The sequence below is a fragment of the Octodon degus genome, unplaced genomic scaffold (assembly GCF_000260255.1).
Source record: "Octodon degus isolate 3935 unplaced genomic scaffold, OctDeg1.0 scaffold00139, whole genome shotgun sequence".
NCBI lineage: Eukaryota > Metazoa > Chordata > Mammalia > Rodentia > Octodontidae > Octodon > Octodon degus.
The window spans coordinates 7019525-7044960 of record NW_004524715.1 but is presented as its reverse complement, the minus strand read 5'-3'; the positions used below and the strand labels follow the sequence as shown (position 1 = coordinate 7044960).

The 25436-nt window shown below is 36.5% G+C and overlaps 1 protein-coding gene across 3 annotated transcripts in view; it reads right to left on the bottom strand.

The window, feature by feature from the left end:
- The window catches only part of Mon2 (MON2 homolog, regulator of endosome-to-Golgi trafficking), a 124690-nt gene that overhangs the window by 76405 nt on the left and 22849 nt on the right, over positions 1-25436 (bottom strand). For 2 of the 3 annotated variants that reach the window (XM_004641638.2, XM_004641639.2), the window contains exons 2-4: positions 11023-11086; positions 1404-1531; positions 217-348 (exon numbers count right to left, since the gene is read on the bottom strand). In XM_004641638.2, the coding sequence (XP_004641695.1) occupies positions 217-348; positions 1404-1531; positions 11023-11086 (324 nt within the window). Of the gene's footprint in view, positions 1-216; positions 349-1403; positions 1532-4149; positions 4231-11022; positions 11087-25436 lie in introns of those variants that run through there. The other variant, XM_023701707.1, reaches the window with a different exon arrangement.

The window sequence follows — 25436 nt, the reverse complement described above, 5'->3', positions numbered from 1 at the left end:
TTCCCATTAATAACTAAACCAATCAGCAATACCCATGGGGTTCTAAAAATGAGTTCTGGACAAAGCAAGGCATCAATGGCCATTTAAGTGAAGCACTGATCATTAAAATGGCTACAGGGAAGTTGGGCTTAGTTTGAGCACCAGGCTTTTCTCTTTCAGCCAGCTTATTCAAATACTTCTGAAAACCATTTATAAACTCACAAATAGGACTCCTACCTTAGAAAGTGCCTCATCATGAACTACTGTATTGGTTGTTAAAAGAACAAGTACTGTCTGAAGTAGCTTAAGTTCTTCAAGACTATTTTCCATTAGTTGCCAAAGCATGTTAATTATGTTTCCAGCAGCAGTCTGTAAAATAATTTTAATTATCATCAACAAACACAATATAATAGCTGTTGAGGATTCCAAATAAGAAAAGGTACAAAAACTTCAGCTCACTTAGAGGGAATTTCTCTATGATAGTAAAAAAAAAATATAACACATATTTTAAGATCCACAGATCCAAACACATGTCTCAACTAATTTGAGACTTACAACCAATTAATTTTCTTCTTGAAGTTTCTTTAAAGATGTAGTATAGCAAACAGTAGCATGCAGTTCTAAAATATCTAGCCAAAAATCAAAGCTTGTTTCTACAGTAACATTGACTTTTCATCTGGACATAAGTATTATAGACATACAAATTATGTGTTTACTATTTCTTATATGTCACTTTATAATATAAGAATATGATAATCAACCCAAATTAACAATACATTGTACAGTCAATTAAAACTGACACTGTTTAGGATGGTAACTAATGAAGGGCAAGATAGCAGGCCACTTCTATGATAGCACCTTCTAAGGTATAAAATTAAAGTAAAACCATTAAATCTGTAAACAAGATGTAGGTCCATGGTAATGAAATATCTTTTCTTCTTTTGCCATTATCAAGTTAGATATAAATATTTAAGTTAATGAGCAATATATTATTACTATGAATCATTATAGAAAAGACCATATTTCCCACCTATCTTTTTAAAATATGAGTTATATTAGATAATTACTGAATAATACTGAAAACTGGCTTTATTCTAAACTTGTCATTTATACTAATGAACTGTGACTTCTCAAGATAATAAATGACCTGATAAAATACATTTTTTCTTTATTAATTATGAGTGCTCTGAAATGAGAATTATTTTTTCAAGCTATTCATTTTATTTTTTAAATCAGATTTTATTGGTACATTTTAGATAATCTGTACCTATACATATCACTAATATTTTAAAATTATCCTATTTTCTTCAAGTTCATTGACATTCATAAAACAATTTACATTAAATATCAGGTAGGTTTAGTCTTCCCTATGGAAGCTGCTGATCTGACCCCTCCATGCAGTTTAGATAAAATCTCTGTATTACCTCAGACACTACTTCATGCGACATGAGTCTCTGGATGGCAGCCAAACACAGCTGAGTGATCTTTGGTTCCTTGGTTCCACAACCCATTAGGAAAGGCTGTACAACCTCTGAGCTGTTTTCCTTCAATGCTTTATTTAGGACACACAAAAAATAAATTGTCACATCTAATTTATAATTAGAAGTACATTTCATGTAATTACAACCAGTGACAATAAAAACCCACATTTAAAAAAAACACCAATAAAAATCAAGTATTAGGAGTTAAAACACTGTCCACAAATAGTACACACTGTGATGTAAACTATGCCCATTTACTACAGCTTCCTCATGCTTCTGTCCCCATATTCTGTCTTTCGCATCTTTGCTACCTTTTGCTATATCCTCTTTAGCATATGTATTCCCAACAGTTCAGTGCAAACCTATTTCTTCACACAGAATTGCAGGGAAAATAAATAGGAACTGATACTCTAGATCAGAACAAGTAATTAAAAATGGTATGTGGATCAGCCCTACCATACTTGTGAATGAATATTCGGATACTCCTTACAATTTCATTATATGCCTTGAATTTGCATAGTTCTAACTTTTTCTTCAAGAAATAAACAAATCTCCTTTAAAACAATAGCCTTTCTTTTCTTAACTGGACACACATGCTGTAATTCCAAACCAAACTCCTTCTATCAAGCTAATTCTGTGAGAAATTTTAAAGCAGTAAAAGTTATAAAGATATAAATCTGAGTTTTTCTCTGTCATCTAGAATGACCATTAAAAGGCGAAACCAGCATTAACAGTTCTATTGCTTCAATATTACCTTTCTTCTCCCAAAGCTCTCTCTATGGTAAATGAAGACACCAATTTCCTACACCATAGCATGTTCTACAAATCCTTCAGTAAGTCAGCATAACTTACTGAAGCAACAGCTAAAGTATGGCAAATATGACTGACAAAGAGTGGTTTTCCAAAACAGCTCCTTCTCCCTACTGCCTTACTTTCTTGTGCGCAAAAGTCTTAACTCAAACCCAGATATAAATTTTCTATATCAAGGCCTCAAAATATTGATATGAATGATTAAATGCCACTGTAAAGCCAATCACAAAGTTTTAATGAAGTGCTAAATATCCAGTCTAAGGTTACTCACACATATCTCTATTGAACACTCTATTAAATGTTGGTCAGGCAATTTAAATTTTTTCAATAATAACAAGGTACATTTGTAATTTATGACTTTAGCACATGTTTCTCATTTAAGCATCACAATGTTCTTATAGTTTATAGAGTATGATTTGGCCCAAGTGACTCAACAAGTAGGTGAGAAAGCCAGAATTTGAAGATAATGTCTTCTAATTACTGGTTCACCATCTTTCCCACAACATTATGCTGTCATTCTTTAAAAGTAAACAGTATACTGATGATAATGAAAATTAAGAGGGCTCAATTATCTGCATTTTAAAACTGTCTGCCTAGGCTCTTCAAATAAATAAAAGGATCATTTAAAAAGTCAATGTATTTTCTTAAGAGTGTAAGAAGTCAATGATTTCAAGATAACTAGCAATATTAAAAAAGAAAATCAATGTGAACTAAGCAATGAGAAAGCTATCTAACCATTTAAAATTTTTCTTCACAATTTCATGTTCTATACCATCAAGAGTTTGAGCATGTCTTTTTCTCTTGAAAGAGTACTTTATTGTTCCTGAGATTTTCTTCTAAGCCAACTATTCTGCATTATTTGATGCAGTTATTTTTTCTGATCTGGTGTTAACAAAGTTCTTGACAACTTTGATGACATTTTAATAGTAACTAAACTCAATATATGTGGTCATAACAAATGCACATAACTCAACAAACGTGATAATAATATGATTAATTATGAATCAATTCATACACAAATACACCACAAAAGAAAACCACACCACTAATCAGCCCACAGTGATTCCAGGGTTACAACAACTGTAAGATGCAGTTCATTGTAGGGAAATCTACAGTTGAAGAGAACCTTAAATCAGTAAATAAGGTGCATCACAGTGAAATACTGTACACATGTCCATTATAGTTAGGCCTATCATGGTGAGATAAATTTAAAGTAGCATTATTGTTTTAAATTTTTATTTTAGCATAAAGGAATCAAACATATCTACTTTTTTCCCTTCCATTTTACATGAGAAAATACGACCAAAATAACTGATGTATCTATTCTACATCTTTTGATATATCCATTCCTCATCTTTCAAAATATAGTTTCAAAAAGAAAAAATCTGGATCACAATTCAGCAAGAGAAAGATCAGAAGAAGAAAGAAGTTACTGATACATTTTTTTTCTTTAAACTATACAAGTGCCCTGGAAACTAAAATTAATCTGACTCTTTTGAGTACCACATATTGTCACTCTCTGTGTATAATTATTGTATGATGTACTATTTAAGGATAGTCTTAAGTAAATGTCTTCATAGAAGAGATTTCAAAAAACATGTTGAGGAAAATACCACACAGCAATGTAAAGACAACTGGCATTAACCATTTTATATGTCATTCTAGAAAAAAAAAAAGGTTGATTTTTTAAAAATCAAAATTCACTAATTCAGTTTCCATCAAAATATAAGAATAGATTTTGGTGGGAAGAAGAGAAAAAGTTCATTTTCCACCTAAGTTCCTTAAGAAGCATAACTCTTTGGCAGAGTAAACTGTGTTTGATGTATGTTGTACTTCCAAATTATGCAATTGTGAGATCAAATGATACACTTTCACACACCTGGAAGAGATCCAACAGGTCCCCATATCCTAGGGGTTTCCTTGCTCTGAGCATTTTCACTGAATAATTGCAGTTTTTATCCTGAAAAAAAAGAATTAAACTAGGATACCCCACTATAAATCACATTAACAGGGGTTAATATAAGTTTCACTGAGATTAGTTTTAACAGGTATTAAATAAAAATATTTAATTTTTATGAAAGAAATAAATGTGACTTAGACATTACTTCTATCTTCAAAATGCCTAAAATCTAGTTCTGGGGGAACAAAATAATAATTTCTAACATTTTAACAATTTAGTGGATTCAAAGGGTCCAAAAATATATTCAAATGATTAAGAAAAAGAGAACAAATAAAAGTATAGGCAGTTTGTTATTAAAAGCACCCAGAAGAAAAAGGAATAGTCATTCCACAAGTGATGTTGGTATAATTAGAAGTTCTGCAAAGTAAAGAACACTAGATCTTCATTTCACTCCACATATTATAAAGAAAAAAAAAAAAAAAAGCTACAGGAAAACTAAAAAATCCCCCAAAAACAAAACTACAAACTATGTAGGAGAAGGGCATCTTAAACATAAAGAAGCAAAAGAATTTAGAAAAATTACAGTGCTTAAAAATGAAAAGACCATAGATTAAAAAATTAAAAGTATATGACCTGAGAAAAATATGACATAAATCTGATGGGAAGTTAATATTTTCACAAAATAAATAACTCATTCTGATAAGGAAAACAAAAATGCAAAGAAATGAATGAAAAAGAAAATAATTTAATACATACAAGTATGGTCAGTGTCAAAAAGAAATGTTAAAGTGAGAAGTTTGCCAGTACAGACACCCAAGTTTTTCAAAAATGACCCTGACAACTACATATTATGGCTTACATCTTGTTGCTCTCCAAGGCCTCATGCGGTCACAGCTGGATCTTTGCACAGGTGACTGGATCTAGCGTATCATGCTAGGATGAAGAATGTGATGTTGGAATTGCTTTGTGGTGTGGTGCTAGGATTAAGGCTGCCTAACTCTAAGGGGGGTGGGCAGAGTGGACAGAATATAAAGGACTGAGCGAAGGCTGCTGGTATCACTGCTTGTCACTTGCTGCTTCACTACTTTGCTGCTTTGCTGTCTGCTGCCCACTATGAGCTGTTTCTCCTCTGTGAAGCACCTGTGCCAAGCCACCTTGCCTTTTAGCTAGCCAACTACAGACAAAACTCTATAAACTGGGATCTACAATAAAGTTTTCTTGCTTTAACTTGGGGTGTCAAGTGTTTGTCTCAGCAAGGAGAAAAGTAACTAAAGACAGCATATTGTAACACATCCCCATAGGTTGCTAAAGGTATTAACTTTTACCTTTCCGGAAATAAATTTGGTAAAACATTCCAAGAACTCTGTACATATTCATGTCCTTTAAATTTATAATTTTATTTCTAGAAATTTACCATAAAGAAACAATTCTAAATACCAAAATAAACCTAAATAAAGGCACTGCAATCTACCTGTCAAAATGCAGTTGGGCAATTGAAAACATTTTAGAAGATGGTATCAGATGCTTATAAAGGATTTTTTTTTTTCTCTGAATGCCTTCAGGGCAGGTTTGGCTGGCTTGAGTTGTAGGGATCGAACCACAGCAACCTGAGCCTGACTGCTTTGTTGAAGCAGCCACTTAAAGAACTGAGCTAAGGGGCAGACCCTCAGATGCTTATAAAGATACAAATTAAAATTTACAATAATCCAAGGAAACATGAATAAAGAAAAGCACATAATATTGTAAATAAACTGTAATCTCTCTAGCCCAACATGTTAGCAGGCATTGCCCATGGCTTCTCGTCTGCATTACTGAATAGCTTCCTAATAGATCTTTGCCTTAGTGATAGTATATTTCAACAATATCTTCCATGCTGCTATCACCAGAATTTAAACATACAATTATAAATATGTCACTTCCTTGATTTAAATTTATTCCATGAGCTGCTCAGATCATACAATGTCCCTGATGATCACTCTATCCATTTTTTCATGCTTTATGGACACATCATGTGTCCAAATGACACCAACATACTATTCTATACTTCATATATTTGTTTAAGCAGCCCACATCCATACTTTATTTGCCTGGCTAACTTCTCTTTAGGCTTTTAGTCTTAGCTTCAGATTCCCAAGGTAGACTCAGTGCCTTCCTTATGTTCATATAAGTCTTACTTATATTTCCATCTTGGTGTTTACCACACATAATTAAATTCTGTATTTAGGGTCTGTCCCCCCTAAACATTACCTGGTTGTAATCAACTAACCATGACAAAACTGATGAAGTCACATAACTGTAACATATTAAAACGAGAGGTAGAAAAACATGCAAGAAGCAGTACTAGGGTCTTAACATCATAATGTGATTTATCAGCCTACAGGTAGTAGAAATTTCATTACTTTCCACGTAATGCAATAATAATGGTAATATATTGGCAGTATAAGAAACAACAAGATGTTGACTCTTAATTTCAAGGAGCATGTTATCTGGAAAGTTTCTGGCAAAAGACTTCAAATGAAAGAGCAAGTAACTCAGATGGAATGAATGGCATAAACATACTGGTCAAGTATATTTATTAATTCCGTATAGACTCCAGGTGAATTACATTGCCCACCTTTCTATCACCCTTACTCATTGTTACAGAATATGTTGTATGATAAATTATGCAGCTATTTGTAAAACTTCGTAAATTAATGTATTGATAAAACAGAATATACTATAATAAGCAGATAATTACTTTTTAGGTCAGAAAAATCCCACAGCATATTTACTTATTGCTAGTTAAAACAGAGACCCTTTAGTTATAAGACCATGTGATATGAAAAAGATAAAGGAAAAACCACTCATTAAGAAAACAATATAAATTACACATAGTAATGATTCACGTAAAAATTCTATATGTATACTGACAGTAGCCGAAAGCAGCCATGGTTAGATTTAACTGTTATGGTTTTAGGTGGGAGGTTAAATGTATAATTTTAAAAGATTATAACATTATTGATATCCTTATTATGAATGTACATTCAAAACGCAGGTCATGTAATTTTTGTATGACACATACCTTCTCAATTCCTAGTATACTAGAATAATAACAAATTGTAATATATAGCAGTCAAATGTAAGTTTAAAGCACTTGGCTTTGTAAATAAAAACTTTGTTGTTATTACTCATTTACAAAGTTTTCTCATTAAAGAAAAAGGAAGTTTTGAGATAATGAATTGTACAGCTAAATTGATGCTGACATTACCTGGCATAGCATTTCCACTTATGTCAGCATTCATGACAGCAGTGAAAACAAAGAAAAATAAACATTAAAGGAAGATGCTTAAAAGAAGGGGAAATGTAAAGCAAAGATTTATCCTGCAATGTAAATGAAAAACTAAAGTTGGCTAAAAATCTATGCCGAATATCATTACTTTGTTGATCCCAATTAAGGATTCTGAATTTTGCAGCAACTCTGTATTTTCTGAATATACCACGATAGATGGGAATTCTATGTCTCATCTCACTTGAGATTTGACAATTATTCAGGATCCACTGTATCCCCCAAAATAAGCCAGGTATGGTGGTTCACACCTGTAATCACAGCATTTGGAGAGCTGAGGCAGGATGATCGCTGTGAGTTCAAATCCAGTTTGGCATACAAAATGAGTTCAAAGCTAGCCTGAACTAGAGTCAGACTGTCTCAAAAAAAAAAAAAAAAAAAGTACCCTATCATTTTAAATATTATGAAGAAGTAAATAGCTGAGCACAGTAGTGTCACCTGTAATCCTAATACTTGGAGCACTGACACAGGAGGAACTCAAGTCTCACTTGTGTATCTGAGCAAGACCCTTTCTCAAAGTAAAAAAATTTCAATAAAAGGCTGGGGATGTAGCTTATTAGTATAGCGCCCTCTGGTTTCAATCTCCAGTAGCATCAAAAAAAAGTATTTTTCAAGAAATAGTTAACTAAAATTTTTTCTCAGTATTCACTGTACTCTGAATTAGCTACATAACTTAGAAATTATATGATGAATAATTTGTCAATTGTTTATAAGAACAATTTGACTTTCAAGTGATCTATTAATCTACATTCTTTAGATTATACTTTTAAGGGGCTGGGGAGATGGCTCAGTGGAATAAGCACTTCCCTGGCAAGCGCAAGGGTCTGAGTTCAATCCCCGGTTCCGAAAAAAAGAAAAAAGATTTTCAAGTGCTACTTGTTTAAAAATAGTACAAGAAAATTGAAATGGTAGCAACTTCCTCATGAACATGGGTCTGGAGGTTAATACATGAATTACTGTATGTGCATAAAAACATTTTCTAGGTTGATATGACTAAAGCTAATAAATTAAAATGGTAACAGCCCATTTTTAAAACTCAAACCACCTAACCCCAAATTTCTTAGCTTCCTTAAGATCAATTAGACACTTTATTTCATACAGAACTCTCCAACAGTGATTCTTAAAAAAATCAGCCTTTTATCTTCTATCAACTACAAAACCAATGAAAACTTCAATTTTAGAGAGCAAGGACTTAACATGATATCAGCAATGATAATAGCAATGGTAAATATTTACAATGGTATTCTAATATGATTGCCCTATACATCTCCATCTTAAAAATATCCAGGTCACATTTTCTGCTGAAGCACTATTTCTCCACAGTAGCTAACCCACCCAACATGCATCCCCCAAAATATAGTACCTGCTCATTCTCCCAAACCAACCGTACGTACCTTTGCCTTTACCCACCATGTTCACTACACTCCTCAGTGCACACAGAGTATTATTCACTGCTGTGACTAATATTACAAACTATTTGGTGGTTTTGACTAACTGCTGAAAATCAGGAAAGAAGAGGTGAGACCCATACAGCTTAAGAGAACTAACCCTAAGGGCAAATTGCCAATAAGCCTAGTAGTCTCCTAGCTTTAAGTTGCCTCCCCCCAAAAGACTTTTTGTAACAGTCTGAAGTATCACAAATTAGGAATTTATTGGTAGCCTTTTTTTAAAAAAAAAATATTTATTTGATACAGGGTCTTGCTATGCAGTTCAGACTCATAGGACCCCTCTTGTCTCAGCCTCCCTAGTGCTGGGATTACAGGTGTTCCCAAGCCACCACGCCCAGTTTGGGGGTGGCACAGCACCAAGGCTCAGCACAGGATGCAGTGCTGGGGATCGAACTCGGGTCTTTGCACTTGCCAGGCAGGAGCTTAGACTGCCAAGCTATCTGCCCAGCCCATGGTATCTTTTTCAAGTGTAAAATCTGTAAGAATTAAAGAAATCTTTTACTATTTAGAATCTGTGTAAATTAACTATATGAGACCTCTTTTCTGCTACACTAGCTGAGATCAAAGGCAATACTGATCCTGTAAATACAGACTGAAAGATCAGTGTAGTAAGCAATAGGTAGGTATGAAACACTTGGAAGGAGTAGCCCTAGCACAGAAATCTGGAGACAGCATGGCAGCACCCTGCACGAGGAAGACCACCAGCTCTCAACACACCTGCCTTTAATCTGTCTTCATTACTTCACCTGTGACCTAGAAAAGTTACTTAATCTCTTTCTATCTCAATTTGCTCTACTACAAAATAAGATAATAGTTCCCACAAAAGTGTTCTATAAGATAGAATAGTACAATGATCTCATATAACAGTCTCAAAAAAAAAACAAAAAAAAAAACAAGACAAAACCACCTTGAACAAAATTCTACGTTCATTACTGAGGCAAGATCAGAAGGAAAAAAAAAACAAAAAAAAAAACAAGACAAAACCACCTTGAACAAAATTCTACGTTCATTACTGAGGCAAGATCAGAAGGTACCAAAGAAGAAAAACAAAGGGGGGGGGGCCACAACGGGGACGGACCAGAAAGAAACTAAAAGAAACCCTCAAAAATTCCTCCTTGAAAATCAAATTCATGGGGCCAGGGAGAGGATCAGTAGAATAAGCGCTTGCCTGGTGTGTGCAAGAGCCTGAGTTCAATCCCCAGTTCTGAAAAAAAAAAAAAAAAAGAAAGAAAAAGAAAAAGAAAGAAAGAAAGAAAAAGAAAATCAAATACAATCAAAAAAAGGTTTGTTTTTTGTTTTTTGTTTTTTTAAAAAAAAAAACCGTTTCCTTTCTTTACCTTACTCTCATTGTTTCTTCACCAAGCACTCAAAACTTGCATGGTAGCACTAAAAACACAACACTACATTATGAAATGTTTATATCGTGTTAAAGATAAAAGAGATCTTGAAAGATGAACTAAGACTCAGTTTTTCATTTAATTTCATGTAACAAATATTAATTGAATGACTTTTATAAATAAAGTGTGTCTTAGGTGGAAGAAAAGACGAGTAAAGAAAAACTTCTGAAGTTTAAAGAATTAAAATTTTATTTATTTATTTATTTATTGGTTCTTAGGGCAGGGTCTACAGGGCGTTCAGGGTGTCACTACTAGATTGGACTCGTAATGATCCGCCTATTTACAGCCTCCCAAGAGCTGGGACCACAAGAGTGCCCCACCAAGCTCAGTTTCAATTGCTGTCTCAGCGCACCCTGGGGGCGGGGCCAACATGGTGGGCATGGCGGGCCGGGGATGAACACCCCGGCCCCTGCTCCTGTTTGCAGGTGCTTTAATCCACTGAGCTATTTGGCCAGCCCTAGGAATTGAAAATTTTAAAATACGGATTTCAGAGAATTTTACAGCTCTAACCTCTAGTAACAATCTATTCCCAAGTTAGGGACATTCATGTGTCCTATAACATTAAGGAAAACATTATGATATGAGAAAGAGATGAAGCAGAAAATCAATAGTGTTAAGATTGTACTTTTTACTTCTAGTCAATCTTTAATTAATTGTTAAAATTGTAATGCAAAAAAATTACCTGCCAAAATTTCGGTGTTTCTTGCAGCTATGGTTTTAACTTTTATTATTCCTGATTCAGCAGCCTGCAAAAATAAAAATAATTAGAAAATAAAACTTATTATCAGCATGAATTATCTTGGGAAAAGCAGTAATTGATGATACATAAAGTAAACGTGCAAACAGAATCAGTCATTAACATCTTTATTTTCAAAATATCAGACACTAAGCCCAGTTATGACACATTACACATAATAAAATCATTAATTTGATCATTCACACACAGGCTGTATGTATCTTTTTCTGCTTTAAAAATAACACAAACAAAACCTAAGGAAAAAAATAGATTCTTCTTGCCCATTTCACATCTCCTGTTCATCACAAAAAAACTGCACAACACTGAAATAAAAGAGTTCTTTGTCACCCTGACTAACTATATATACTGATACCTGGGAACTAAGCTACTGCACTGCAGATGGTAATTTGTAACAGCTGTTTCATGTTGGAAGTGCCCGTCATTGTGGTATTCTGAATATGGGCGGCTTGTCATGACATGCCAGTTACTGCTAAGATGTCTCTCAGGTAGATGGATGTTCAAGAAGAAGGGGGTGGTGAATGAAAGCAAGAGACAGGAAAAGGAATATTGTGGGACTGTCCTGCTTCAAGGTTGTATATGGTGAGATTTTTGGACTTATGTGCAAACATGAGAAGCATAGAATTCTTTATCCTATTTTTTAAAATATAATCTAATTTTTAAATGTTTTTTTATCATATTATGTAGGGACTTAAAGTTCAACATATCAATACTTGATGAAAAATACAAAAAGATGTTTGAAATGCAGTGAGATAGTGAGGCTAAGATTGATAGCCCAAATCGTTTGATAATAACAATAAGCTTTTCTTCTGGATGGTTAACAACCTAAGTTTGCAGACCAAAATTAGAGAAAAAGGAGGGCTACAAGGAAAGCCAACATTTTGGCCCTAGCCTTCTAAGGTCAATTAAGACTCAGGACATATGAGAACTTGTACTGTAATGTCACGTACCTCGGTAGTGTCCCAAATTTTCTGATCAAGAAGATTATGGGGCCAAAGAGGAAAGTGATCAATGACGTAGAGTGGGCCTAAGGAGAGTCACATGGGGAGAAGACACTCTCTCAGGCTTTCACAGAGAGCACACTGGCCAAGCAATGGCCATGACTCATCCACATGGCTGCACTGATAAAGGTTCTACAATCTGAGGTACAGGATCTCAGGATAAATCCTGAGGGCATTTCACTGACCTTCTCAGACCAAAAAGCTACAACTCTTGTTGCATAGTTTCTGCTTTACCTTGGTCTTAACCATCCAGTAGAAAAGTATGAAGTCGAAATATAAGAAATAAAGCCATGCTGTTAAGTTGAGCTGTGGGGGACTCAGGTCAATAATTTCTGACATTGCCAGTTAAATAGAAGACCCAATGCTATTATGGGCTACTGGACTCTTTTAGAATATTTTGCTGAGTTTACACACCTATAATATTCAATAACGGAACTTAGAAAAAATGGGGTATACTGATGAATGTCCATTTCGTATCTGTGTATTCAAAGAGGTTGGGATAGATATATAGTTGCATTCTCTTAATGAATAGAATGATTTGTTCTAATGACGTTTGTAAATAGGATCACAAGTCCGCATCTTGTACGGCAATTAACCACTAAGAAGAATATATGCAGTGTATTATTTGTTGAAACTGTACTTCCGATTTGATTTGAAACTGTCTCATTGCTATCTGTTTATCAATAAAACTTTGAAAAAAAAAAGAGTTTTTTGGACTCAAAACAGCCAATTTTCTTTTTTATGTAATTTCTAAGTAAGCACTTTGTTATTACTTTTTAGTAAAATTTCTTCAATTGTTTTGAGATTTTATAATGCATCTAAAATACTTTATCACTGAGTGTTTAGCTGGTAGTATTGGCCAGTCACACAGCATTTTTTTTTTTTTTTTTTGGACAGCTGAGTCTGCCCTGAGGAGGCAGCATGTGGTGCGGGGATTGAAAGTGCCTACTTAGGCACTTTGGACCGCTGAGCTATCACGCCGGCCCCACACAGCACTTTTATAAAATACCACAAAATGATTCTATAATATGGTAGCCATTGACTACAGGTAGATATTAAGCACTTTGATGCAAGGCCAATGTAAACTGATCTGTGTAAAATACACACTATATTTTGAACTCTGAATAAATAATAATAAAAAGTGGACAAACAAAAATATCAAAATGGTGATCAGATAAAATATAGCTCCTCCAGGACCTGGGATCCAGAAATTTGAAAAATAACTTGATGAAGAGGGAAAAGAAAAAGTGTATCTCTGGGAACTGAGAGGAAACTGACAGAAAAACTAGAAACTACAGAGAAGGTAAAGAAATAGCACAACACAGGGAAAAGACTGAAGCACTGTGAAAGTTCACTTGAGCTCTGGAAAGGGGAACCTGTCTCAGGGAAACACTAGGTAAGTACCCAGGTTGGGTGGTCTAAGCAGCAGTAGCAGCCTGAACCAGCAGCACTAGTCCCAAGCAAAGTGCAACCTACTATAAATAGCAAACACAGAGTGGAGCTTTACTTTGAAAATGACTTCTTCCACTGGGCAGGCAGGTTGGAGAAGAACTCAAGAGCAGAACCCACAACATTACCAGAGAGTTTAATCAGCCACTATTTCAGGAAGGAGACTGAGCTTCAGAACTGCAAAACCACCTCACTTCAGGATTCCAAATATTATCCTCCAAAAGTGGAGATAGTTACAGGAGAGATTTGGAGAAGGTGCAAGCTACTCAAATAACCCCACAGAAGTTTAAACTCAGGTCAGGATAGTCACTGTTCTGCCCTCTGTGGTGAGATGTTAGACCTTTCATTGGCAGCTGTGTTTAAAATAGCAGTAATTAAGTACAGCAGTCTGCTTTAACCCTGTCCCTGCTGCCTACATTGAGCACAAATCAGAGTTCTAATCGCTTTACCAGTGTGAGCAAGGGCACACCTCAGCTTGGATGGTAGCCAAAGCCTGCAAGCCTGGGATGAACTGACAGACAGGGTCCTCTGGAGTACCTCACAAACCCACAGGCCGTAGACCTAGGCAAAGAAGACCACAGTTGTTGGGGTAACTCATTCAAAAATACAGAAAAATATTTTAAACTCATTTTTTTCTCTTATTCACTGGTGTCTTAGGGGTTGTGGTCTTCTTCCATTTTTCTTTTTTTCCTTTTTATAATTCTTGATTTTTTTTTTTGTTCTTTTCTGTTCTTTATCTAATTCTATTAATTTTAGTTTACTCCTTAACAGGATTCGTCAGCACAATTTTTTCTCTTCCGTCTCATCTTTCATTAATTTTCCAAGCTTTATTTTTCCATTCTCCTACTCCCTACCCTCTGTATTTTTTAGTAGTATAATCATTAAGCTTTATTAATCTTTGGTAGCTAACTCTATGCTTTTATGCTTGAATTTTTTTCTATTGTTAGGAGAGATATAGTTGTTACATTTAGTAGATATTTACTGTATATCAACACTGGGCTTGTATGTTTGTACCCTCATCTTCTCTATGCTTAAGAATGATATGTGATTGGTTCCTACAATAGAGCAATACTCAGTCTGTTTTCATATTGTTATGATTGCTAATTTAGATGCTATTGCCAGGATGGCATAGGCTTTCTTTATATGTTAATATTAGAATTACCTGGGTATCACACTTTGATTCATTCCTGGATAAACAGCGTGCTGGGTAAATTACACTGAGTCCTCCCTACCAAATTAATGAAGATAGTGAGATCGTCGGACAGACATAAAGGCTAATAGTCATAGAGTGCATCACTGAACAGCACACACTAACTAAAGAGATCTCTAGGGGAACAATCCGCTCGACCCCCCTCCTGTCCTTCTCTCGGACAGGAGCTTTCTTTCCCTCAATAAATATATTCTGCTCATACAAAAAAAAAAAGAGAGATCTCTATACTAACAACAAATCTTTCCACTGTAAGTGCACACACACAAAAGACACAAACAAAAGAAAACAACAACAAAATTTAGAAACAGGAAAAGACAAAGTAACAAGATGCCTTCAAAAGCTCCCAGTGCCAATGTATGGGTTAGCAAGAGGAGGAAACAAAAAGCCACAGGGCCTAAATTATATTAGGACCCCAACATAAGTAAACAAGCCCATGACAGTCCACAGTATCCCCTGATGCAAGTGAGCAGACCAACACTGGACCACACAAATAAAAAGGATTTATATAGAAAAGAAGACTCCAAATTATCATTCTTTGCAGAAAACATGCTCCTCTACAAAGATTCCACCAAAACATTCCTAGAATTAAAAACCATATTCAATACCATGGCAGGATACAAAATCACTTAAAAATGAATAACATTCCTATACATCAATAATGAACTCATACAAAAAGAAATTTTGAAAACAATACCATTCACAGTAGCACCAAGAACAATTAAGTACTCAGAAACTAACCTAACTAGGAAGTAAAAGACTTCTCCAATGAAAACCACTACATTCCCAAAAAGGAGACTGCAAAAAATCAGAAAATGATGTCAAATTCTGCATAGGCAGAATGAATACTGCCAAAATAGCTACACTTCCAAAACTGACATAGATTTTATGCAATTACAATTAAAATACTATTAGCATTCTTCACAGAATTAGAGAAGACAATCTGAAAATCCTTATGGAAATAGAAGAGACTCAGAAGAGTAAAGGCAATCCTGGGATAGAAGAAGAAAGCAGAAGCATCACATTCTAGGACCTGAAGTTATATTACAAAGCTACAGTCCTTAAACACAGCATGGTCTTGACACATAAAAGAACTGCCATAAAGAAGGATAAACCCAAGTCATTTGTAGGAAAATGGATGCACTCTGAGTGCACTAAATTAGATACAGAAGCTTAAACATCACATAGTTTATCTTGTATGAGAAACCCAAAATACTGTCCACAACCACCATTCGTATACTTTTTCTAAGGCTGGTTCCATTCAGAATTGGTTCTACCAGGGATTGAACTCAGGACCCTGAGCTTGCCAGGCAGGCACTTATGCTATTGAGCTATCTCCTCATGTCCTCAATGCTCTTTTGAGTAAATTATATTTGTTTCAATAAGCCAGCCGGTTTTTCTTGCTCACAACTTAGAATGGTAACAGATCCATTACCATCCATTCAGAAATAAGTCCTATTATTTCTGAAACTTTGAAAAATGGACATAATCTTAGATTAACAGAGGCACTAATGGAAATCAGTATCAGAGTCAATTTTTTCAGGAAATTATTGATTTTCTGGTTATTTGAGGTAGTGCCTATTATAGATCTGAGAAGCTTTAAAACATTCCAGTGCTCAAGTTGCAAACTATTCCATTTAAATCAAAACGACTGCCAGAAGGAGCTATCAGCAATATTTAAAACAAAATCTTCAGGTAATTTTAATATGCAGTGAAATTTGGGAGATTATTGCAATAATAAAAGTAAAAGGTAACCATGGGCAGATGTAAGATGGCAGTGACTTAAGTGATAAGAGGTCAGATTCTAAATGTGCCTGAAAGATGTACGAACCACAGCACATTTAAAGAACACAGAAGGCCACGGAGATAGTTCAGTGATAAAAGCACCTGCCTAGCAAGTGCAAGCTCCTGAGTTTAATCCCCGGTACCAAAACAAAAATAGAAATGCTGTAATTATTATCTGTACTGTAAAATGCACATCCACACTCAAACAGTAGGTGAACAGAACTTTTTTTTTTTGTATTTAGTACAGGGTCTACAGGGTCTCACTACGGAGATCAGACTCATAGTGATCCTCCTGTTTTCAGCCTCCCAAGCGCTGGGATTGCAGGCGCATGCTACCACACCCAGTCTCAATCACCGTTTTAGCACACCCTGGGGGCAGGGCCAGCACAGCATGCCCAGGGATCAAGCTGCTGGCCCCTGCATCTGCCTAAGTAGGCACTTTAATCCGCTGGGCTATTTGGCTGGTCTTGAACAACTCTTGAAGTTCTGGTGTGTTGGGGGTTAGGGGAGGGGTAGAGACAGCAAGAGGCTGGGAAAAATCTGAAGTCAGGTGAAGCTTTCTCCCCCCACCACAGAGCCATTTATTTATACCTTTGACAAGGTTAGTATTATGTGACACAGCTTTGCCTAGCAACTAACTATTTGCATCATCTCAGGCTTGGTGTTCTCTAGATTGAAGTAGCTTGATCATATGGCTTGCTTCAGGTGCTCTATGTTCTCAACCAGCCTTGCCTCACCCCCTCACACATATGATCAATTTCCAGGTTCAGCTGCTCCCTAAAATACTAAATTTCTTACTGGCATAGCCAAAATCAATCTATGTTCAATGAGATTTTTTTCACTGCCATTTGCAAAAGTTTAATTTTTTCTCCCTTGTCACTATCCCCTATATACCTCATATATATCCAAATTCATTATTTCATTTTGCTTCCAGGTTAACAGACTGGTCAAACTGAACCATCATAAATATCAATGTCATTTGTCCCGACTTCCTAAATTTTAATCTGCCAGACCTTAACAGTCTCAAAGTCTTTCCCATGGTATGGAAGGCACTAGATGTCAATGAAGAATTTTAAATTTGCCAATGTTTTGATTTCTTGAGATGAATAAGAACTGACACATGAGTGTGTATGTTTAACAAATATTTTAAAATTTAAATTTAAATAGGAGATCCAACATGGCTTATTAAACAAGTCATGTCAGAGATACGCAAAGAAGATTCATGAAAATACAGGTACTCTGAAGTTAGTGAGGCACCGTCTTACTTTTCTCTTGATGCTGAGACAAAATACCTGATACCCAAAATTGAGGAAGGAAAGGTTTATTTAGCTCATTCTGTGGAGATTTCAGTCTATAATCAGCTGGCTCCAAGGAAGGATGGCATGACACAGTTCCAACACTTCAAGGTGACAGAAGATAGCAAAAGCAGTTAGAGCAAATGGGAAAGCAAGCCTTTTACAAAGTGAGGACCCTGGCCCCTTGCTGAGCTGCTTCATTTAACTGCTAAACTTCTCAAGTTGACATAATATATCAACCACAGCAATCTATTGTTTAACTTGGCAACTAGACATATTTCTTTAAACCAGTTTCTGTATACAAAGACCTGCTTATTGTTATTTCACTTAAACATCACAACACAGGTTTAACAATCCTTAAGAACCAGTGTTAAGTCTATCGATATTATATTACATTGGAATCATAACATTTAATCGCTGGCCCTCCAAAGACTTATGTACATCCCTTTAGGAAAAAGACATTTAATCTACCTACAAAGGTTGCTGAAGTCCCCATAGTTTGAGCATTTCTGAAAATTGCAAGTCCCAAGTCTCCTCTGAGATCTAAGGTAAACTTTTAACTGCAAGCCCCTATACCAATGAAGTAACACTTCCAACATTCAATAGCACAGGATAAACATTCCCATTCCAAAAATTATAAACAGGAGGATACAAAGGATTGGGACCAACCCAGGTCCAAAATCTAGCAGAGCAAACATTAAATCCGGTAATTCCACGTCCAGGGCCTAAAGCAACTTGTGGCACAAAAGGCTTGAGAAATTCCATTCCTACGGCACTTCTGATGGTTACAGTTCCCATGGTCTTTCTTAGGCATGCTTTGCTGCCTCCTTGCAGCTCTGCTTCTTGGCCTTCCCAAACTTTCTGGAATCTCCACTTCACCTTTGGTTTCACATTCACAGCTTCACACAATGCCCGACTTCCCAGGCATTCTGAAATCAGGGTGGAAGCCTTCTTAAGTCCCCAACTCTTGCATTCTAAATGTGCCTAAAACCAGTGCCATGTGGATGATGCCAAGGTCAGCTACCAACTGCAGCAGCAGCTGGGCTTTCCTCTCTTGGCTGCTTGGGTCACAAGGCACTCTGAATCCAAGTCTAAGAAACAAATTTTCTGTGCTGCCACCACTCTGAAACATGATGCTGCTACCATCATTTTGGAACACAGTCCTCTGGGGCTTTCTCCTCAAAGCGAAGTCTTGCATTTTTGTAGTTTTGAACCTGCAAAGGGTGGAGGATTGCTGCTTCTTGTGACGCCCTCAGGGCATCTTTAATATTCTCCTGTTCCTTTTTAGCAACAGAAATCTCCCCAGCTCTATCTTTGCAGTCCATGGGTTTAATGAAGCTTCCTTTCTGGCCAAACTAACAACATTTTAAATCATCTTGCTGGGCTCTCTGCTCTTGATTATCAACATAGAGCTAGCTAAATGCTCCCAACAGCAGCCATGCCACAGCTTCAACATTCAACTGCCTTGAAATTTCTTCTGCCAGATTAGTCTGCCACCCTTAATTTTCATCTCAGGTAAGGTCTCTGGGCAGAAGCAAAATGCAGACCAACTTTTTGCCAAGTCATAACATACATCATCTGGAATCCAATAGTCAAAAAGTCCTTCTCAGCAGAAACCTCCCAAACCTGGTCCTTACAAGCAGGATTTATATTGGCCTTCTGGTCTGACCAGAATCTCCCATACAGAAAAGCCTAAGGTGTTCAGCTCTATTTTTTCAGGCAATATCTCCAAATTTTTCCAAACTCTTCCCACAAGCCATTTGCAAGGGCTCTTAAACTACATACTTGATCAGGCATAGTAAAAGCAGACACCACAGTTTCCCAATACCAAGTTCTGTGTTGGCTACTTTTCTCTCCCTGCTGAGACAAAATACTGGACACCCAAAATTAAAGAAGAAAAGGTTTATTTTAGCTCACTCTGTGGAGCTTTCAGTCCATAATAGGCTGGTTCCTAGGCAATGTTGTATTCCATAGAAGGAACACTTCCAGGTAGCAGAAGACAGCAAAAGCAAGAAGAGCAAAAAGGGGAAGGGAAGCAAGCTTCTTTTCCTTTCTTATATTGTGTGCTCACTATTCACTCAGGGTGCAGTCCTCTTCCATAAATTCAGGATATTTACAAATTGAGGATCCTGGGGCCCTGCTGAGTCACTTCATTGAACTTCTAAATTTTTCGTTGACACAATGTATCTATCATAGCAGGTGCCTACACCCTTAAATGAAAAATCAGTATACCCTTAAATGAAGAATCAGTCTGAAAGATGGGACATGTAGCACAAACCAAATCTGAACTATTGAAAACAAAACACAGTGCCACCAGTTAGTCCACAGTGGCCTTGCTCCTCTGGGGAGGAGCCATAACGAGACCACCCCAAATAGCCTGAGGGAAAGAATTAACCACAAAAAGCCTGGACTTCTGGGAGAGGCTGGGTATATGGGCCCCTTCCCCATCAAGATCTCCCCTTCCAGGACTCACTCCAGGGAAGAGAACTCCCTACTACTGGCAGAGAGAGGATGCAGACAGCAAATAGCATCCACTGTGTCTGCCAGCACAGTTCCATGAGGAGTCATATCGCAGTGACAGGGGAAAGAGAGAAGAGACTGATCAGCTGGTCCAGAATGAGCTCTTCTCTACTGTTTCTACAAAGTCCAAAAAAAACCTCTCAGCAGCAAGTCCTAAACAATGATCATCATCACACTCAGAGCAAAAGGCTTCCTAAACCAAGCCCAGGGACTGTGCCAGATTCTACCTATTGGCTAGAAGGTGAATTCTTGAGACAGGGTCAGTCTGGAATTTGAGCTCAAATGAAAAGATAGGACAGAAAACTGCTGGCAACAAAATAGTCGTAAAATATCTGAATTTACGACTAAACAGAGGTTTGTACAGGTTTAAAAAAAAAGATTTTTCCAGTCAAAGAAAAGCAGGAGGCACAGGACATTGGTAAAAGATAAAGGAGAGGTTGGTGTCAGAAAAAATTAATTCATCTGTCTTCTCTTGAATTGAGGTGGATGGATCACAGGACAGAAATAAAAGATAACAGTTAACTACACTCAAAGCACAACCTGCATTAAAAACAAGGTCTCTGCGAAACTGATACTGTTCACCACAGACAGGGGAAATGGTGTGGCTTCATGCAAACAGATCTCAACTAAGGCAAAAGGAGAACTGTGTGGACACTTAGGCTTCTGTCACAGTGGTCACATAAGAAGGGCATGTACACCCCCTTATCTGAATTCCTGTCAGATTTTGTTACTTAGCAGGTACTTATTCATTCATTGCTTTGATGTATTTATTTTCTTCCTTCCTCTTATTCCTTTTCTTTAATTCTAGTTTGTGTATCAGTACTATTTTCTTACTTTCTCCTTCTTTCTTACATTTTTCAAACTTTTTTTTCCTATATTCTACTCTCCCTTTCTCTCTTATCTTCTCTCATAACCTTCTGTCCTCTTTGTTCTGTTCTTTTTGCTCTTCCTCATTTTACCTAGCCCTTTGTCTTCACTCTCACCAAAGTAACTTTTCATACTTTACCATTTTGTCTTCAATTTCAAAACCTTGTTTTCACATTGGTCATTTCTGCAGTGCATAATTTCTATATAATTTTTATTTCCAGTAATGAAAAATTACTCAGAGAAGCTTTAAAAATGGTAAGAGAAAACTGGGCGTGCTGGTGCACACCTATAATCCCAGCACTGGGGAGAGGCTGACACAGGAGTCTCACCACGAGTCTGAGCTGCATAGCAAGACCCTGTACCAAACAAATGAACAAACAAACAAATTTTAAAATGGTAAGAGAGGGGGTTGGTGGGTTAGCTCAGCTGTCTAAAGCACCTTCTTGAGCAAAATCAGTCAGGGGCAAGGGACTGCGCGGTTCAATCCCCAGCACCACATGGTGCAGCAGACCCATCCTTAAGGTAGCCTTAGCTAGCAAAAAAAAAAAAAAAAAGAGAGCGAGCGAGCGAATCTGTCTAAAAATTTTAAGAGAACAAGAAAAGGTCTTTTAACAGCTACTGGACAATGCTAAGAAGACCTACTTGGGCTATTAAGAATTAAAGAGAAGCTAGAAGATAGCACAAGTGGAATACACTTGTTTACAGAACTCATAACAGAAAATGTTCCCAAGTTTCAAGAATTTCAACATATAGGTAAGTGAGACTTACAGAACACCAACAGCAATAAAAAAAATAAATAAATAAGCTCCCCACAACACATCATAGTAAGAAAATTTCAAATGTTCAACTAAATAAGCTTAAAAGCTGTCAGAGAAAAGCAAAAAATTACATATGAATGTAAACATGATGTAGACTTCTCAACACAAAGAGCAGAGCTTCAGAGAGCTTGGAGTGAAGTATTTCAAGCCCTAAAACTAACTAATTTTCAACTCTGATTAGTGTAACCTGCAAAATATTCTTTCAAAATAGATGAAGAAATAAAAACAGCCCATTAAAAAGAAGAACTTAAGGGAATATGAAGACCAAAACAATACTCTAAAAAAACCTCAACATTTAAGACTATCTCAGACAGAATGAACAAAGACAGAATGAGTCCAACAAAGTCATAAATTCAAATGAATACATCAAACAAGTAAGGCAAATGAATAAAAAGAAAGAAGTCATCAAAACACAATAGTGGGGCCTGGGAGATAGCTCAGTAGAATAAGTGCTTGCCTGGAAAGTGCAAAGTCCTGAGTTCGATCCCTAGTACCCCAAAAAAGAAAAAAAAAAAAAAAAAGACCATAATAACAAGAATAAATCAATACCTTTCAATAATCTCTCTCAATATTGATGGTCTCAACTCCCCAATTAAAAGACATAGGTTGGCCAATTAGATCACAAACATGACACTATACTTTTGCACTCAAGAAACTAATTTAATCCAAAAGGATACTTACAGACTAAAAGTCAAAGGATGGAACATATTTCCTGTTCCAGGAACCTGGAACGCTCAAAATAACTAAACTCTCAAACTAAAACTGATCTGACGAGTCAAAAAGGTCACTATATGGTACTGAAGGGAATCACCCAACGGGATGAAAAAACACTTGTAAATATATATGTGCCAATTACTGAACCACCTCACTTCATAAAATAAATACTGCTGGAGCCAGGCACAGTGGCACACACCTGTAATTCCAAGACTCGGGAGGAGGACTGTTGTGAGTTCCAGACTAGCCTGGGCTACAAAGTGAGTTCAAGGTCAACATGAACTGCACAGCAAGATCCTGTCTCAAAAATACTAAATAAATAATACTGCTGGACCTAAAAAAAAATACCACCAAAATAACCAGGGTACTGAAAATCATACTTTCACAAAGAAACAAATGAACTAAACAACAACAAAATCAGAGAAATATTACTGTAAACCACACATTTGAACAAATGAACTTATACCAGTAGCTATTTATAGTGTTCTCCCCTACTACAACAGAAATCCTCAATAAGATGTTGGCAAGCTGAATGCAACAAATCATCAAAAGAATCATATAAGGGCTGGCCAGATAGCTCAGTGGATGAAAGGGCCTGCTTAGGCAGACGCAGAAAGCAGGAGTTCAATCCCTGACATGCTGTGCCAGCCATGCCTCAAGGGCAGGCTGAAATGGTGATAAGAGCCCGGGCGTGGTGGCACTCACCTGTAACCCCAGCACTTGAAAGGCTGAAAAACTGGAGGATTACAAGTCTAATCTGTATAGTGAGATCCTGTAGACCCTGTACTAAATATACATCTTAAAAAAAGATCATATATCATGACCAAGTAGGTTTCTTTCCAGGGTTGCAAGGATGCTTCAACATATGCAAATCAACAAATGTAATAAACCATATAAACAGAAGCAAGAACAAAAACCACATAGTCAAAATACAAAATTCATTCATACTAAAAATAGGTATAGAGGAACTTGCCTAAATCTAACAAAAGCCTTTTTTCACAAACTAATGGCCAACACTGTATTAAACAGAGAAAAGATGAAAACTTTCTCTCTAAAATCATGAACAAGGGGCCGGGGAGATGGCTCAGTACGATAAGTGCTTGCTTGGCAAGCGCAAGGGCCTGAGTTCAATCCCTGGTTCTGCAAAAAAAAATACAAACAAATAGATAAATAATGGCAAAGCCCACTGAGGTGCTTCAATTAAAATAAATAAATAAATAAATACATAATAATAATAATAATAAAATAAAATCATGAACAAGACAAGCATGTTCACTATCAGCAATCTTGTTCAATATGTTCCCAGAATAATCAGGGTAGACAAAGAAATAAAAAGGACACATACAGAAAAAAAAAACAAACCATGAGATTATCATTATTTGCATATGACATGATCCTCCTTATAGAACTCTCAAATACATACCACCAAAAGACTCTTAGAATTAATAATTAAATTCCCAAGCATAGCAGGATATAAAATTAACACACAGAAATCAATACATTCCCGGACAGCAATAATGAAGTCACTGAGAAAGATATTGGGAAAACAATACTATTCACACTAGCATCAAGAAAAACTAAATATTTAAGGATTAACCTAATCAAGGAAGTAAACAACTTTTACAGTAAAAATTACCATACTTTGAAAATGAGATCAGGGTCTGGGGAGATGGCTCAGTAGAATAAGTGCCTGGCAAGCCCAAGGGCCTGAGTTCAATCCATAGTTCCACCAAAAAAAAGAAAGAAAGAAAATGAGATCAAAGATGAAATCAGAAAATAGGAAAATATTCCTTGTATCTGAATAGACAGAATTAATATTGCCAGAACGGTCGTATTTCTAAAACTGATATACAAAGTTAACACAATCTCAATCCCAATCCAAATCCTCACAAAAATGTAAAAAACAATTCTAAAATTTATATGGAACCAGAAAAGACTGAGTATAGCCAAAAGCAATCCTGAAAAACAAGAGGAAAGCAGAAGCATCACAATGCCTGACTTCAAGTTGTACAGCTTGGGTGGTGGCAACTCATTCAAGACACCTCTGTTTTAGGAACTGTTCCTACTCCCCAATAAACTTTTTCTATTTGTAGTGGTTATTGATGCATTGTGTCAATGTGGCTGGACTGGCTCCATGGTTCCATGTTCTGGGGTGTGGGGTGCCCTGTCCCAAGGGGCCTGGAGCGCCTGCCCCAGAGTGACTCAACATAAAAAGGGTACATAAAGGAGTTGAGGAAGGATTTGGCATTCCACTTCCTCAAAGGAACTTCAGTCTTCACAGTCAGCCTGGACATCATCTCCTGGCTTCCAGCACAAACCCTTCAGCCTCCAGCTTGGATCCTTCAGCTTTCCATCACAGATTCTTCAGCTTCCATCAAAGACACTTCAGCCTTCTGCCACAGACCCATCAGCCTTCATCCCTTGCATCACAGATTCATAGGCTGACTGATACAGACTTGATGGAACACTGCAGTGAGCTTCAGACCTTGGGACTGAATCCTTCAGTCTCAGGTGTGCAGACACCCTCTGCACGCTTCCTCATTCAACTCTGTGGCTAACCATAATAAGCCAATCTTGTAATTTTTTTTTTAAATCTTGTAATTTCTTACACATTTGTACATCTTGTATTATATCCATTCCTTGTATTATATCTGTTCCTCTAGTAAAATACTGATACACTATTCTA